General features: G+C 34.8%; 1 protein-coding gene across 8 annotated transcripts in view; it reads left to right on the forward strand.

Moving 5' to 3' along the window:
- Window positions 1–17,696, forward strand: part of Cdh18 (cadherin 18) — a 928,594-nt gene that overhangs the window by 836,766 nt on the left and 74,132 nt on the right. For all 8 annotated transcript variants that reach the window (XM_006520095.4, XM_011245360.3, XM_006520094.4 and 5 more), the window contains one exon: window positions 14,892–15,145. In XM_006520095.4, the coding sequence (XP_006520158.1) occupies window positions 14,892–15,145 (254 nt within the window). The remainder of the gene's footprint in view (window positions 1–14,891; window positions 15,146–17,696) is intronic.

Raw genomic sequence — 17,696 nt, forward strand, 5'->3', positions numbered from 1 at the left:
ATATTCATCAGAGTTGAATTAATGTTAGCACTTATGTATTATTTTATATCTTCAAATTACTATCAATTTCTCAGTTAATGTATTGCTGTGTATTTTATAAGTAATTGCAATTTAAAAGTGAACTCTGTTCTCCAGTGTGTTTTAAACTTCATAAGATACTGGTTCAGGTGGCAAGATACAGATAAAACAATCCTTGAAAACCTGTTTCTTACTTAATCTCTAAAGCAGCTCACCTTAGTCAGCAAAGCAGAAAAGCTAATCTCCTCAGAGATCAAAATCAGCACAGCTCTATAAATCAGCAGCAGGCACACTGGCTCATCCCGGTCCGTATCATTGCTTCATCAGGAAATTGCCAGGTTGAAATCACTGACGCATTGCATGGAACCTTGTAAATACCCTTTGATAAGTTTCACTCATAGTTTAATGGAGCCTGACGAGGTGGAAAGGTGAGAAAGATAAGGAAGAATTGGAAGCTTTGTTCATTTCTCTGAAAAAAAAAAAAAAACATCTGAAGCTTAAGGGTGGGTTCTATGTAGGAGGCTGTCAGACCTCTTATTGATGTCACTTTATACAAAGGTCCCTGTGGAGAAGTTGTTCTAGGTATTATTGTTGTTGTTCGATTTATTTATGGTATGTGTATAAGGATTTTGCTTGAATGTGTTTGCATGTCTAGTGACTGTGAAGGTGAGAAAAAGGCATAAGATCCCTGGGAAATCGAGCTAAGTGTGGTTAGGGAGCACCATGTGAATTCTGGGCAGCAAGTCTAGATCTGCTACAGGGACAACTGGTCTGCACAAATGAGTCATTTCTCCAGAAGCTGCCTTTCTAACTTCAAGATTCCAGGTTTAGTTGTTATTGTAATTCTTCTATCAACTACTTTTTTTTTCCACAAGTACATAGCTTTATATTTCTTACCTCATTATTTATTAACTCAGAACATAACATCTTGTTTTTATTTATTCTTAAAAGTAACACATGAAATTTCATTCAATTTCTCTCATAAAAGACAACTTCAATTCAGTCTTTGCACAAAGCAGACAGCCAACATTTTGTTGTAAATGCACCTCAACCTAGCTTGATTACTCCTTCCCGTGGAAGCTTCTCCACCCTTAACCTTGATTAATTAAATTGTTCCATCATCTGGATCAAAGTAGGCTTATTTTTTCTTGTTATTGTATATAGCTTTTTCTGTGTTGCATATACTGGCTTCAGAAATATAAACTCATGCAATATATTTTGATTATATTCTTTCTCAACTCTTAACATCTTCTACCCAGGGCTTTCTTAATTTCCTTATCTTCCAACTTCATATTCTTTGTCACTTTCAAAATGATAAGCAAAACAAAGAAAGAAAGAAAAACAATAAAACAACAAATGGTACCAAATCTGACGAAAGCAAAAGTCACACAAAAATAAGGAGCACAATTTGTGGTGCCCAATTACTTCTGAATATAAGCCCACACTTGTCTGTGGTTGATAAACTTACTGACACTCCATTGGAGAACAATCCATTATTCTTTTCTCCACCGGTATAGATTTCACATATATTCTTAATTAGCATTGACATATTCTGTCCACTACTCATTTATTGTATGTCTTTAGATCTTGCGCGTCTTGACTATAACGTTTTGAATACGCTGTCTCTGGCTCTCTGAGCATATCTGCAAATAAGTCCTAGAAAGGCAGTGTTTCCTAGGAGTGATTTACACCCTCTGGCTTTTACATTCTTCCCATCTCCTATTCTGCAAAGTTCCCAGAATCTTCAGGCAGGGCATGATCAAGGCATCTAAGTAGGACTGAGTACTCAAATGTTTCTCATTCTCTGTTGATTATACAGTTGGGGGCCTTTGTGTTAATTCTCACCTACCACAATGAGAGTCTTCTCTAGTAGGGAGTAAATATTGATCTGAACTATGAGTAAAGCAATATTTAAAAGGTAATAATTTTATTGCTATGTTCCTTTAAAAGAATAATCAAGAACGTTTTCCCTATCTAGTCTCTTTGGTTTGTTTTTTGTTTGTTTATCAGATTGATAGTGTCTCATAGGATCCATCTAATGGAGTGAACCTCAAATCAATTCTTTTTTAAAGTGCTTGGTTAGCCCATAATATTTATGCCAATTTCTCACTAGTATATTTTACACACATGATGCTGCTCCAAGTCATTGGGTGTGGAGCTAACTGATATGGATAATAACTTTCTCCTCTGTTGTAATGAACTCCAGCACCATGGATGCTTCTCAGTTGAGATAAAGATTCTACTTAGGAACCAGCTTGACCTCTTTGTGTTCAATTGCCTTAGTGACTATTCAGCATTAATAGTACATTACTGTCAAGTTGTGGAGGGGAATCGATATCATTGGTGACAGCTTGTGATGTTTAGGAGGAAGGGTCTATGGGTTACAATTGATGAAAAACTCAGCATAATTTCTTTTAAAATATAAAGTCATTTTAAATATTTATTATTATTTTATGTATCTAATATTACGTTCACATAAGAACTCTGTGTACTACATGCATGCAGTGCCCACAGAGACACTATAGTTAATTTAACAGAATTATATGATATATTTTTTACTTTAATCATATTACTACCGTGTCAAATAACATACATCTGTTCTTTTAAATATTACATTTAATGAGACTTTTATGGTTATTCTTTTGCTTTGAGTAAAAGATTAAAGGATATGCTATTCTTAATTACTTTTCTATGGATTTTAATGTCTGTTGGACCACAAAGAAAAACAAATGAGACAGAATAGCTATCTTTGAATGTGTGTACAAACACAAAAATAATGATGATTTTCACATTGTGATTCTAATACACTCTTCATTAGGAATAATTGTTTCTTATTCTACTCTTAGACAATTCTAGTATGTGGGAATTTATTTTTCTTTTCTAGAATCAATGTAGAGAAGAGTCCAAATTTCAGTTTGATCAACTGGATTACTCTATTTCTATCGTGTTTGAAAGAGGAAAGGTATTGGGCAAACTCTATTCTTGATGGTTAAGATTAGGCATGACAATGATCCTGAAATAATGAATAAATCAGAACCACTAATTGTTTATTATTATTTTAAATATATATAATAATGCTTAACATAATACCCTATAGTATTAGAAACTGGTGATCTAATAAAACATTGTGATTAGCTGAGTTTATTTATTCATGAATACTGATATTTTTTTTTACCTTTGTCTTACATAGAAATATATTTATATCAGGGTCCTTTCAGCAAAATCTTGCTGGAATATGCAATAATGTCTGGGTTTGGTGGCTGATTATGGAATGGATCCCCAGGTGGGGTAGTCTCTGGATGGTCCATCATTTTGTCTTAGCTCCAAACTTTGTCTCTGTAACTCCTTCCATGGGTGTTTTGTTCCTTATTCTAAGAAAGAATGAAGTATCCACATTTTGGTCTTCCTTCTTCTTGATTTTCTTGTGTTTTGCAAATTGTATCTTGAGTATTCTAAGTTTCTGGGCTAATATCCACTTGCCAGTGAGTACATATCATGTGACTTCTTTTGTAATTGGGTTACCTCACTAAGGATGATATCCTCCAGATACATCCATTTGCCTAGGAATTTCATAAATTCATTGTTTTTAATAGCTGAGTAGCACTCCATTGTGAAATGTACCACATTTTCTGTATCCATTCCTCTTTTGGGGGACATCTGGGTTCTTTCCAGCTTCTGGCTATTATAAATAAGGCTGCTATGTCTTGTGTGAGACTATGACAATGCCCAGCAAATACAGAAGAGGATGCTCACAGTCATCTATAGGATGGACCACAGGGCCCCCAATGGAGGAGCTAGAGAAAGTACCCAAGGAGCTGAAGGGGTCTGCGACCCTATAGGTGGAGCAACAATATGAACTAGTCAGTACCCACAGAGCTTGTGTCTCTAGCTGTATATGTAGCAGAAGATGGTCTAGTCGGCCATCATTGGGAAGAGGACCCTTGGTCTTGCAAACTTTATATGCCCCAGTACAGGGGATCGCCAGGTTCAAGAAGTGGGAGTGGGGGTGTGTAGGGGAGCAGGGTGAGGGGAGGATATAGGGAACTTCCGGGATAGCATTTGAAATGTATTAAAGAAAATATCTAATAAAAATATCTAAATAAAAATAAAAAAGGAGGGGGAAATAACAAGAAATAAAAGAACTTATTTCTCTGTAAAAAAGAAAAAAAGAAAAGAGAAATATATTTATACAATTAGTATATATGTATAGATGTATGTGTGCATAAATATATGGATATTATATAAATAGTATATATATACAGATATTCATATTCATGGATAAAATTGTCTAATATACTAATGATTATTTGAGATTAAATACATTTTTATTTGTTGTCATGTTTGAGAGACAAAATAAAACACGTTATTCTAATTACTATTGATATTGGAATTGTAACCAAATTAATTTGTTTAGTGAAATCTATAAAAGTGAGCTTATGCAAGAATTCTCATCCCCACAGAAGATCCACCACCCTGGGAAAACCTAAAAAAGATGGCTGCAAAGCATGCTAAGCAAGGAAGTTCAGTCAGAGAGGATCTAGTTAACTTAATCTTACTTTTCCTTATGCTCACATATCATAATGTAAAATGTAAACTTTGAAGATAATTATAAGCAATGATGCTATTGTGATATTATATACTACTTTGGATTGTCTGTTTTCCAGAATTAAAATCAAATTTTAATGTATGGAAATGGGAATTTTATTGAATCATTATCACCTGACTATGAAATACAAATCCAAGTGAAGGTACAACACATAAATTATATAAAGGAATACCTTTCCTATTGCCTAGAAGACTAGAATCTACAATTCTTCCACGTTGTACTCCATGAAAATTTGGCCAATATACCTTGGCTGGATGATAGTTTCAGTATCCATATAGTCTTCAAGGTCATATAGTTTGGAAGGAGAAACACACAAGGGTGTTTGAAGGGACAGTGCAAGTAATTAATGAGAAACTATTTAAATGTTCTAAATATGTACAGTTAGATAGAACAAGTCTGATGTGATAGATTGCAACTCTCTACATTAATATGAAATGGATTTATATTAAGGAGCAAAAGTGCTGTATTATATGTGAGAAAGAGCAATGATTTGTAAAGACAATTACTTAGAATAATGAGATAAAATTAAGAGAGTAAAATCTTCCATGAAAATCACACTTAGCTCATTGATAATGAAGTATCAAATTACAGTATTGAGCATTATCTAAAGAGTAGTAAGAGAAATCCAACTGCCCTGGGAAAGGAAAAATTGTCCTGGGTAAGTACTTCTTGCAGAAACCAAGAAGATAAAAAAATTTGTCTAAATATTGTTAGTACCATAGCTGAATAATTATTTTAATTAAAGTTGTTACAAAATAACTTAGATATCTTATACTTAGAAATAAGAGCTTAGTGACTCATTTTACATTTAATAAAAAATAGTTTAAAAAGATGATAAATGAGCAATTTTATTACTGAGGACAGTATATTCACAGAAAGTCCAATTCTTTGTATTCTTTCACCTACTTTATGCCAAGCTATCTGCTCTTCTGTTGGGTTTTGAGCAATATAACTTCAACATTAAAAGGGAGAATACACAGCTGGATCAAAAACACATTCAGTTCATTTGTAGCTGCTTCCACTAAAACATTTCTCAATTTTTATGACTTCTTTTCCTCAGTGGTATGAGAAGAACAATTGAACAATTAATTATAAGTCAAGATTAAGTGAACTATTTATGTTTAACACATAGGGTACAGGTTAGCTGTTGTCAATTCATATTTCAGAAAAAAAATGAAATTCTGCATGTGTCAATGAAGTAACACATTAGACATAAGTATATTTGAGAGGCATGGACTATTGATCACTTTCCATGTACTAAGAATTATTTCAGACTCCAGAAATATGAATATGAGTTAGAGAATACGGTTTCTTGTGCAGAAAACTGTGTAGATATGCAGTATTGTCAAAACATGGGTGTTTAATAATATTCATTTATTGTAAAATTGTTTTGATCTCAGTTTATTTATATCTCATAACCTTACCTTTCAAGTATAAAGAATTTATATAACACAGAAATATGTGCAGCCCTGAGAACAAGAGTAATTTTACCTTCAAGCAATATATGAGAACCAACCCCAAGTTTGTCCTCTGAATTCCATCTTTGTGTGATGTCAAATTCATTTCTGTACTCACACTTGGATACAAACAGTAACACATACAGTGATTTAAAATGGAGGTACACTCTGAAATGTATTACTTTAGGACAACTATGAGTGGGATGAAACAATTGGCCTGTCCAAACACTGAAGAGAACTGCCATCAGGGTCAGGGGAGGGAGACAAGACTGATAAAGGTGTTCACTCTAAAATGTACAAATAATATCCTCCTAATACAGAAATTGGGTGGGGATGGGAAAGCTGATCAATTGTTTAACTGACAACCAGATAAATATAAAAGAACATGAATTAGAGGCAGCAAATTGATTGTATTTTCTATAAGAACAATCAATGTAAAGGAAGTAAAATAAGTAATACTAAAAATTTATAAAGAAAATAGGGGTACTTTATGGAATTAATACTTGTAGGTGAAAATTGTCACTTTAGCAGATTAGGGAAAGCTGGCTACTAAAAGCCAACAAAACAAATATTTCATCGTTTTTTCCAAATGTCAGAAGACATCTTTTCCTAATGAACCAGAGATATTTGAAACATAGTAGTTTAGGTTACATATGTGGTAATGGAAGCACAAGGCTCTATAGGAATTAGCATGCTCATCTTGGTAAATTCAAAACTAAAATTATGAACAGAAAGGAAATTGTATCCTAAAGCCGCCAATTAACTATGAGTACATAACATATTCAAAATATCCATACAATCTCAGGGCACAAAACACTGTTTACAAACTGGTATGCTAAGTATGTCTCAGACTATTCAACTTCTAAATATATTAATGACCAAAACCAAATTGATAATAATGATAAAATTAGATAAATTAATATTCATCTAAAATTTGAAGATTACCAGAGAAGGTTAGTTAATAACAACCAAGGGTTACAAAACAAATATTAGTACCATGAACATTTATAAAGAGAAAATTTATAAATGGATTTGTTTATTAAGAAATATGGAAGATATAAAAGGAACTAAGAGCTACAAAATTTGAAAAATTCTACCAATATTTCTCATCTACACATTAACTTCATAAAAATAAAAACATGACAATGACTTAAAAATAAACAAAACAGAAGCTAAAAGAAGCACGCAAAAAAGATGGACTTAGTTTTAAGTTGGTTAACTATTCTTGATACCTTCCCTGGAGGACTACTGATATACTCAGTGACAATTTATTGAGAAAAACTGAATTTCTTTCCTTCTTATAGCAGGTATCAATTATAAATAGCTTCCTAGTTAGAGGTAAGACGACATTGTGCCCATTTCTTTGTCTCCAAGGTTGAATTCTGTCAGGCTTGAATTTGTGCAGGTATTATGTAAGTTCTCATTGACTCTCTGAGTTCATGTGTCATTTAGTTCTGTCGAGTCTGGGAGACATGCTTCTTGGAACTCCAAGGACGTCCTCAACTTGGAGAGGGGTTCTGAGAGAGGGGTGTCGGGTCACTGTGAGAACAACAGCTTGAACTCAATTCATAAATCCAAGATGGTGACCTAGGGTCTGCTAAGACTGCTGTGTGTGTGTGTGTGTGTGTGTGTGTGTGTGTGTGTGTGTGTGTGTGTGTGTGTGTGTGTTCTGCTCTGTGTTAGACAGTTTTTTTCTTGTTGTTCTAAATATATATATATCTGGTTGAGACAGCTTTCTCTGCTAGTAGTAACTGTAATAGCTATCTGGATAGCTCATGTATTTTCTGACCAAAGTCAGAAAAGCTGCTATAAGGAATTATTGGATCTTCCAACCAAGTCAGAAATCCTGTTATCTTGAAAAACTTCTTCAGGAGCTGTTTTCACTCTTCAGAGACCTCTGGTGAGATCAACTCTCTCTAGAGAAAAATTTGGAAGAAGAGCTGCTATCGAGGTCTGCTCGCTCATCAAATGCAGACAAAAATCCCAGATTTTGTTTGCACATCTCTTCATCCATTTCTTTCAGATATCCTTTTGATTATCTTATGAATCAGCATCCCGAGATCCCAGCCCCTTAATTCTTAGGAGACAGTAAGCACACATTTTCTTTTAACACTGCAAAAGAATTTAGAGAACTGCCTATCTTTGTTAAGCACAGAGGATAAACTAATTGGGTGGGACCCTGCCCTGAAAATACCATTTCTACCACATTTGAGCCCTGACTCTATGTGTCCTAAGGCTCAGGAATCTGCCTGCCTTTGTATCTCCCTGCTCTTTTTATCTTTCTGACAAACTGGCTCAGTGTGTACCAACCTTTGCTCCTTTAGATTCATGAAGCCCCTCATAGTTCATATCGCATCCATATTTTTGCATAGTTGAGAAATTATGCATTTTTAAACTCATGGATTGAGAATTCTTTTCCACAGTCTTAAGGGTTGCCCTGAAGGTCCAAGCCTTTACCATTTTGCTGAGACACCCACACCATCAACTCCTAGACTCATACTGTTTCTAATTTATCATGGAGTCATTAAAATTAAGCAGGAGGACATTCCTCAGAAAAGAGTCCTCCATTGCTAGTACTGGTTCCTGAAAATGTGTGCATTATCACACAAACAAGCCTTACACCACAGCAGCCATTGACACTCCTGGTAGCTCACACTGTGACTATTTCCCAGGGGCAGGAACCATGTTACTCTGTCCCCATCAAAGCTACCCCAGGCTCATCATTGGAAGTCATCCGCCACCCTTGGTTCTTGTTATCCTCTTTCTGCCTCCTCGGATACATATATATCAGTCTTGATGGGGTAGTATGATAATGTCATCCCATTTAAGACAGGATACCCTAAAGTCTCGTATTGTTTGCAAACCATCCAGTTGTAGAGACTTAAATGGGGAAGGGAAGGGTGGAGAGGATAAAGTAGGGAATAAGGGGAGGGATAATCAACATCAAATTATTTTTTTAAAGTCATATGAAAATGTATTACTATATTAGCCTCCTAAATATTCATGTATAAATATTTCTAAAATTGGTATATAGTAGAGTATACAATGTCTCATTAAGAGATATATGCTATCAAGTAAATCTCCAGTACTAGAATGGCACCACCCTTTTGACTTAGTGGCCAAAGGATGCAATATGATCCTCCAAATACTGTAGGCAATGGATGCTATTGGTTACCATCCACATTCTGTATGCAAATGAATATTGATGAAGATACCACTTGAGTATGTCACTGAACATGGAGAAAGTCTGTGCTGCCTAACTAGATACTATAATTTCACCCCTACTGACTACCAAATACAATGCTGAAACGTGCTATGTGTGTCACTGGAGAGTGAGTTTATTACCATTCTTACCCGGCCATGAACCCTGTTACATACCTGCCATACAGGCCCATACTGGCCCTTCCTGCAAAATACAACTTTTATTGGATTCAACAACCACTATTTGGTTGGACTTAAGGCCCACTCCATTAGATGGAATATGTATTTGACTCTAAAAATGAAGCCAAGTACCCGAGACTAGAGAGATTATGAGTACCAGGGGGAAATCTACTAATATTATACTACTAAATTGACATATCAATAAAATGGTCCCTGATGACCTACTGTTATACTTGTAGATCTGTGCCTCACTCATCTCTCATCAGAAAAGCTGCTTTTGCAGTAGATGGTAATTTATAATTAATTAATTAATTAATTAATTTTAGATATATCAAATAGCTCAGTGGTAAACTGTTTGCTTTGCTTATTCAATACCCTAAATTCAAGAGTCATTATCACAATAGATAACTGAATAAACAAACAAAGCTCATATACTTTGAACTGCAATAAATTCTTTAAGCGAATGATATTAAACAAAACAACAACAACAACAACAACAACAACAACAACAACAAAACCATAAAGAAAACAAACCAACCAACAAACAAATAAACCCACAGAGGAATGTTTTGCTCTCAAGGCCGGAATTGTTCTCCTAAAGCATTAGCCAATGTTTATGATATTTCAATGCAAAACCAAAATGAGCTCAGCTGCCTTGCACAGTAAATACAAACTAATGATGCAGACTTGCAGAACTCTACCCAGGAGACTTATCCCAGCTTTACAGTCTTGTAAACTAGAACGATTCAAATAATCACACCCAACCACCAACAAATACACGACTGACACAGAATCTGTAAGTAATAATGAGCAAATTGCCACGGACGGGAGTCCATTCTTTTCATACAGATTCCTATCACTGAAAGGAGAAACACTGTGTCCATAATTCCTCTTTTAACTTGAGCACTGCATAGCATAGTTGATCAAAATGGAATGACTGTCAGTGTGTGCAGAGAAAAAAAAATCTATGAGCATAAGTGTTTAACATCATAAAGCAGCTTTGCACTAGAGCTCTAATTTATCATGAATTATCAATGGCTTTACAATGCAGTGACAGTGCCTTTACTAGTCACACCTGACCATAGTTATTCATTCCATTTGTTTAAGCAAAACAAACAAACAAACAAAAGCTATAATTTTAGTTTACAAACTCCTAGACTAGATGTTTCTTGTTATTTGCCTGAATGAATTTTCCTTTTTATATTTTTCCAGTTTGCTTTTTGATTTATGTGGCCTGGTAAATACATTTTACAGTTTGTAACATGCTGTGTTTGATGGATTATATTTAGGTGAAAGAAATTTGATTATAACTAAGGAATACTAATCTCCATAGAAAGAATACTCTATAGATTCAAAAAACTCTAAGGATTTGTAGAGTTTTAAATTTATAAACAATGAGTAGTTGTACATGCTTATCAAAGTTATAGCATAGGCTAATAATATATTGCCACATGTATATAATTCTTTCGTTATATTACAAAATAATTTACTTGGTATTAAATAAATAATTTTGAAATACACAGAATAAATGAATAATTATATTTCCTATCAGTTTTTATAGTGGTGCAATTCAGTATCATCAGGTAGTATTTAGAACAGAAACTCTTAATATGTTCCAATTCACAGTAGTAAATCTGTTTTTAAATTTCTGACACAACCTGAAATTATTCTTTCCTTCCTTTGTGGCTGCAGATGGTCCCTATCATCCATCTGCCATTCTTGGCAAACAAGTCTCCCAGGACAGTTATGTCTGTGTGGAGGTAGTTAAACTTATATTAGATGATCATCAACATGAAACCATGTGTCCCCACAAACAACCTGCACCTTACCATTAGGTGGGCAGCATTAAGACATGTGACATTTATTTTGTCAAAGGGATCTGCTAAAAAAAATTGTGTTTTATTTTCTTAGATACATGGCTTGAAAATAACATCAAGATCAACCAAATGTGGGCAAACTTCCCTTCACTATTTTCCCTGAGTCGAAGGGAAGTAATATTTTGTAACAATGAATGAATAAAGATGGATTTTTAAAGTTTGGTGTTGTGAGAAAAGCTGTGTATTATTAGTGAAGCCATATGGCCCAAATTTTAGAATGTTAAGAACCTTGGTCAAAGAGTTTTACACAAAGTAAGTTTCATAAATAATATTATAAACCATGACATTAAGCAAACATGAGGTCCCTTGCCTTCTGCTTCCTATAAGTGGCATATCTAGATACTAGTAGTCTGCTCTAGATGTAAAGAGGGTAGTGTTCATCCATAATTCTTTTATGTCATTGTTTAATTTAATTCTTTTCATTTTATATTTAATATGTGTGCCGTGAGTATGTAAACCATGTAACTGTCTGGCGTGCTTGGTGGTCAGAAGGATGTTGGGTCCCAGGCACATGGAGTTACAAATAGTTGTGAACTTCTATGTGGGTGCTAGGAACTATAAAATTGTCCTCTGAAAGTAGGGCTCATTAACACTGAACATCTATCTAGCACCTGTCTGGTCCTCAAGATGCAGCAAATATTCACAAGTTTTGGTATACCTTATGTTAATTTGTGTTAGGTTTATAATGCTGTCAGAGTCACATTCTTATTTCTTTAAAGGAAAGTAAAAAAAAAAATCTAGAAAAGAAAAAGGGAATTAATTATTTTAGAGATTTATTTTTAGTTTCAGTTCTTTCCAAAGAAAACAATTTCTAATTAGTAGACTACAGACGGCAGATCTTAACTAGCCCATGATTAAAAGCATACAAATCTAAATGTGTAAGATTTTTATTCTATGTGCATATAAGTGGATTACTTATGCTCAGATTTTGAGAATCTGAGTTTCTGAGATTTTTATAAAAGCTTTAAATACTGTCAAATGGCTCTAGAGGTCCAGTGTTGACCATGACACTATGGCTCTAGGAGTTTTCCAAGTTCTAGGTTCAAATTTGAAACTAAATAGATGTTATCCTGTCTATACAATGTTCACAACCTAAGAAGGCCAACGTCTAAGGCAATCAGGAATGGATGGAAGAAATGATCATTAGTAGTACTGGAGATTGTGTTTACAAATTCCCCATAAGGAAACTTTCAGGTTCCTATACTCCACAATGTTGAATGAGGCTTATATAACTCCCACAACTCGCATGTTGAAGCTTCATCTTCATTATGATAACAGATGTTTAGGTCTAGGTAACAGATTCATAAATAGGATGTGGTACTCCATGCAAATAGAAATAAATAAGGTTACCATGTCCATAATCTAAGAATATCATAAAGAGTCTATTTGCAAAGAAAAAAAAAAATAGATGTTTGCCTGATGGGACAGCAGATCTGCCAGTGCTTTGTTATAGAATGTCCTAACATTCAGAGCTGTTACAAGATTAAGTTTGCTGATGAAAATGACAAATCTGTGCTATTCAGTCTAAGCAACTAAATGACTCAGACAGTTCTTTCAGGTAAAGCAAATTATCATAGTTCCTCTATAAGGAATAGCTATAGCTGGTCCCAACCAAGAACAAACAGGTTATGATGTTCAATCAGGACAGTTTAACATCAGAAGCCTAAATAGGGATGAAGTAGTTCTGTGTACTTATTCTGTCAGATAATTATCAAGATGAGTAGCACCAAGGAAAACATCAATAGGTCCCAAGTGAAGGAAAGTATCTCAAACTATCTGTTCTAACTTCTCTATCCAAAGTTTCTACAACTGAAATTAAATCTGAGATAATTTTGTATAACAGACCCACACGTAAATATAAAAGCACACCTTGGTTAGCATTTTCTGAATGTTTTTAGTTCTTCTCAAAAAAGTAAATTCGCCTATTCACGTGCACATTTTTATCAGCTTACATCATTAATATATATAAAAATCAATTTTACAAATAAAATACTTGTTTATTATTTTGTATTCTATAATAATAGAAGGTCATTATTTAAGACAAAGCACTGGTTGATATCATTGCATGTAAAGTTAAACTCATGGTGCCCAATATATATTTATAATATATATGTTACTAATAAATTTATGTGTATAATTAGTTAGCTATTAGTTGGTGAACAAGTTGTATATTTTATTTAATTAATTATACTATTTACCTATGCATCAGACCCTGGCTTCTTTCTTCAAACACAACCTCCTATTAGAGATTTTTTTTAATAATATTTATTACATATTTTCCTCAGTTACATTTCCAATGCTATCCCAAAAGTCCCCCATACCCTTCCCCCCACTATTAGAGATTTTTAAATTAAGAAAGAAACTGAATTGATTATAATGACCAATTAATACAAGGTCAAAGCTAAAATAGGTATAAGCAAGCCATGAGAAAAAGACCACTATTGAAAATTTTCTCCAAATGTCATAATCTAATAAGAAATATGAGAAGCACAATAGATGAAATAATACCATAAGTACAAAGTAAGAAAACTACATATTTTGTATACTGCAAAGAATAAACACAATAGATTGAAAATACAATACAGAGAAGAAAACATTTTGAAACGTTCTACCTGTTGAAGAGCACAATTGTAGAAGGACCTTAAGGCAATAGCAAAACCACAATATCTCTGATTTAAAATACATAAAAAGTAGTTACAAAATAATGTGAGAGAAATCACATAAATTGTGGAGAGCCACGAGCAATTGCCATCACGAGCCTCCGCTGTGCCTAACTGGTAAACAAGTAATGTGTGCAGGTGCAAGAGTAAATTCGTGCCAAGTCACTGCACTTCCCGGGGCGTAGTAGTGGGGTGATGAGTGAGCAGCTAATCAGGAGCTGACACGTCACATGGAGGGGTATATAAGCAGCATCATTTTCCTTGTTCAGGGTTCTTCTTTCGCCTATGCAATCAATGCTCTCCCAATAAACGTGTGCAGAAGGATCCTTTGCAGCGTCATTCTTCCTGGCCAGTTGAGCACGTGCAAGAATAAATACTATATGTTACTTCATTATTTTGTTTGTTGTGTATGTTTTTGGTTATTCAAGACAGGGTTTCTTTGTGTTGTCCTGGCTGTCCTGGAACTAGTTCTGCAGTTCAGGCTGGCCTCAAACTCACACAGATCAGTCTGCTTCTACCTCTCAAATGCTGAGTTTAAAGGCAAGTGCCATCACTGCCAGGCTCATTTCAAATTTTAAACAAGTTACCGGCAGATATTTTTAGAATAACCACTTAATAATTCCTGGATGGTGGAAGATGGAGAGGACTAAAAAGAGTCTCTGAAAAGCAATTTGATTTTCCAGAGGGGAATTTATTTCTGTAAGTAGTTATCACCCCATTTAAGGCTATGCAAAATCTCTATTATGTCTGTTTAGATATCATAATTTAGGAAATATTATAGCTAATTTTTTAAAGAAAAATAAGTTGATATGGTTTTTATAAATAAGAAAATAACTGTGTCTTTGAAATATGTGGAAGTTCTAACATTGGCTATCACATTTTTCCTCTGCAGCCACTGAACTATGAGAAAAAGAAGTCTTACACACTCAACATTGAAGGAGCAAACACACATCTGGATTTCCGTTTTTCCCACTTGGGTCCATTTAAGGATGCCACCATGCTGAAGGTTATTGTTGGGGATGTGGATGAGCCACCACTCTTTTCTATGCCTTCCTATGTCATGGAAGTCTATGAAAATGCCAAGATTGGGACAATTGTTGGCACTGTCTTGGCTCAGGATCCAGACAGTGCTAACAGCTTAGTAAGGTATGCTATGGTCTTGATCTCACAAGTACTTGCAGATTTGGATTATGCCTTAAGGTCATTTAAGGTGAATTAAAGTGTAGTTAGATATTTTATTTCCAATGGTTTTTGAATTATTACAATTAAGTAATTTAATGAATTAGCAGACTATAGTTGGTTAAATTATTAATATATGAAGGACTTGGGAAAATGGGACAGGACATTCTTCTTGCTATGCAAGAAGAACAGAGTATATGTTATCTAAACATCTGATAAAAATTCTAGATTATAATCATGGTAGTCCAAAGACAAAGATCCCCAAAAGCTACTGAATAGGTAGACAATGCCTTATCAATAAGATAGCTTCCATCAATAAAGAGAGAGGAGTATGATAAAGAAGATTCCTCATGTGTGCCTACAAACATACACACACACACACACACACACACACACACACACACACACACACACACAAACATGTACTCACACACACAGACTTGTTATCATTCTTGCATGCAAATGTGGACTTCACAGCATACACATACAGAAAGGCAGGCAAACAGACAGGCAGACAGGTAGGCAGACAGGTACACAGAGAGACAGATATAATTTCTGCCTCCACACACCCCGGTTGTAAAAAACAGATTAAGTTTCCCATTGGATTAATGAATAAACAATATGACTGAGGAAAAATGTATTTAGAACATTAACTAGAGAACCTTTGATTAATTGGTGATAAGAAGTCTGGATAGAATTCAGAAGGTAAACTCCCAGGAATAATGCTGATCCCAACTGGTGTTTCATTCATTTTCCACACTAACTCTGCAGCATAGATCATCATTTACCCTTTTCTGTAAAAGATACATAAAATCTTTCAGAATTGTTGTGAGGTCACAGTATAATCGTACTACAAAGCAGATTTCTCTGGTAGAGCTGGTGTTCAATAAATGATAACATTTTCAAGGAAATACAGAGCAATAACTCAGAGTCTACACTTGAAAGACCAAAGTCAAATGTTTCTTTAGTAACAGATGAATGGTATTTATTCTACTTTGTGATCCTCAAAAGTATATAATATTCAAATTAGGAGATTTATCACAGATATCAGTGGAATTTTAATTAAGGCTTTGACACAAGGCCAAGTATAAAAATTCTTTTTATAATTTAAGATTTTTAGTATAACATGTAAAACATAATTCATATTTTCTTGGATAATAGAAAAGTTTTCTGAACTAAACACAGGCATTTGGATGCCTTTGTCTATACTTATATACCTGAAAACCTAAGAATTTAGGAAGTTTCAAGTCCTAGAAGTATCTAGTTTTTCCCATCAAGTTTCCTTCTTGCAGTTTAGCTTTCATTCATGGAAACAAAAACATTAATTGTTTGACAATTTCCCACCTTCATATGAATAATTTTAGGTATTTTCCATCACCTGATCTCCTCTCTCATGCTTCTCATTTTGACACTTAAAAATTTCTTTCAACAAACCCCCTCCTACTTTTAAGCTTTTTTATTGTGTGTGCCCCGCAGTGTTTACAGTTTCATACCACAGTTTGGGTGGGAGATAATTTACTAAATCAAAGAAAATTTATCAGAGAACGCAACTATAAAGAACGAGATTATTTTGTCTTAGAAAAGGAAGCTAGAGATATGTTTGGTAGAGGTGTAGCCTCATGAGGTAGAAGGGGTGCCTCTGCAGGCTCATGTTGAAGCATTCCTTTCCCATGAGGTACCAGCCACACCATTCTATCATCTATCATCTATCTGTCTGCCTGCCTGTTTATCTATCTATCTATCTATCTATCTATCTATCTATCTATCTATCTATCTATCTATCTATCTAGTATAGACAGTATAATATAGAATAGAGTTTATTTAGGGAGTTGAGGGAGTAGAAACAGAGAAAGGCAGAGAGAGGGGGAGGAGGGAGGGAGGGAGGGAGGGAGGGAGGGAGGAGGACTTGAGGCTAGCTAAGAACATTTGGGGAGAGAGGGGAGAGGGTAATGGGGAGATAAGGAACAGAGAGGAAAGAGGGTAAGAGAGAAAGAGAGCAAGAGAGTGAGGAGGGAGCAAGCAGCCCCTTTTATAATGAGTCAGACATACCTGGCTGTTGCCAGGTTACTGTGGGTGAAGCCTAGAAGAAATGCTAACAGAGATGCCACACCCTCTCATGAACATCCTTTAAGTTATAGCACTACATTTTCTCCTGTCTATTAATATTTGTAGAGACACCCCATTTTAGTTTATACGCTTATCAAAGTTTCAGCTTAGTTTAAAAGAACTCGTGTGTACAAAGAAAAAAATCTGTGCATAAAGATGTGGGTTTAACAACTTGCTCATCTTGTAATATTAATCCCAAAAACGGGGGAAGAGCACCAAAATACATATCGTGGCCAGTTATATGAAAGCAAGATTTTTTCTTCATGTGCAAGTGCTGTCTCCCTTAAGACAAGGTTTGTATGGTCAGCCTTGGATATGAGGAAGGCAAAGCGTTTATAGTTTGGTTATAGGAAGTTTCCAAATGGGGGGGGGGAGGGGACATTGGCAGAAAAATAGGCAAGGTTACAGGAGC

Source organism: Mus musculus, chromosome 15 (genome assembly GCF_000001635.26).
Source record: "Mus musculus strain C57BL/6J chromosome 15, GRCm38.p6 C57BL/6J".
Lineage (NCBI taxonomy): Eukaryota > Metazoa > Chordata > Mammalia > Rodentia > Muridae > Mus > Mus musculus.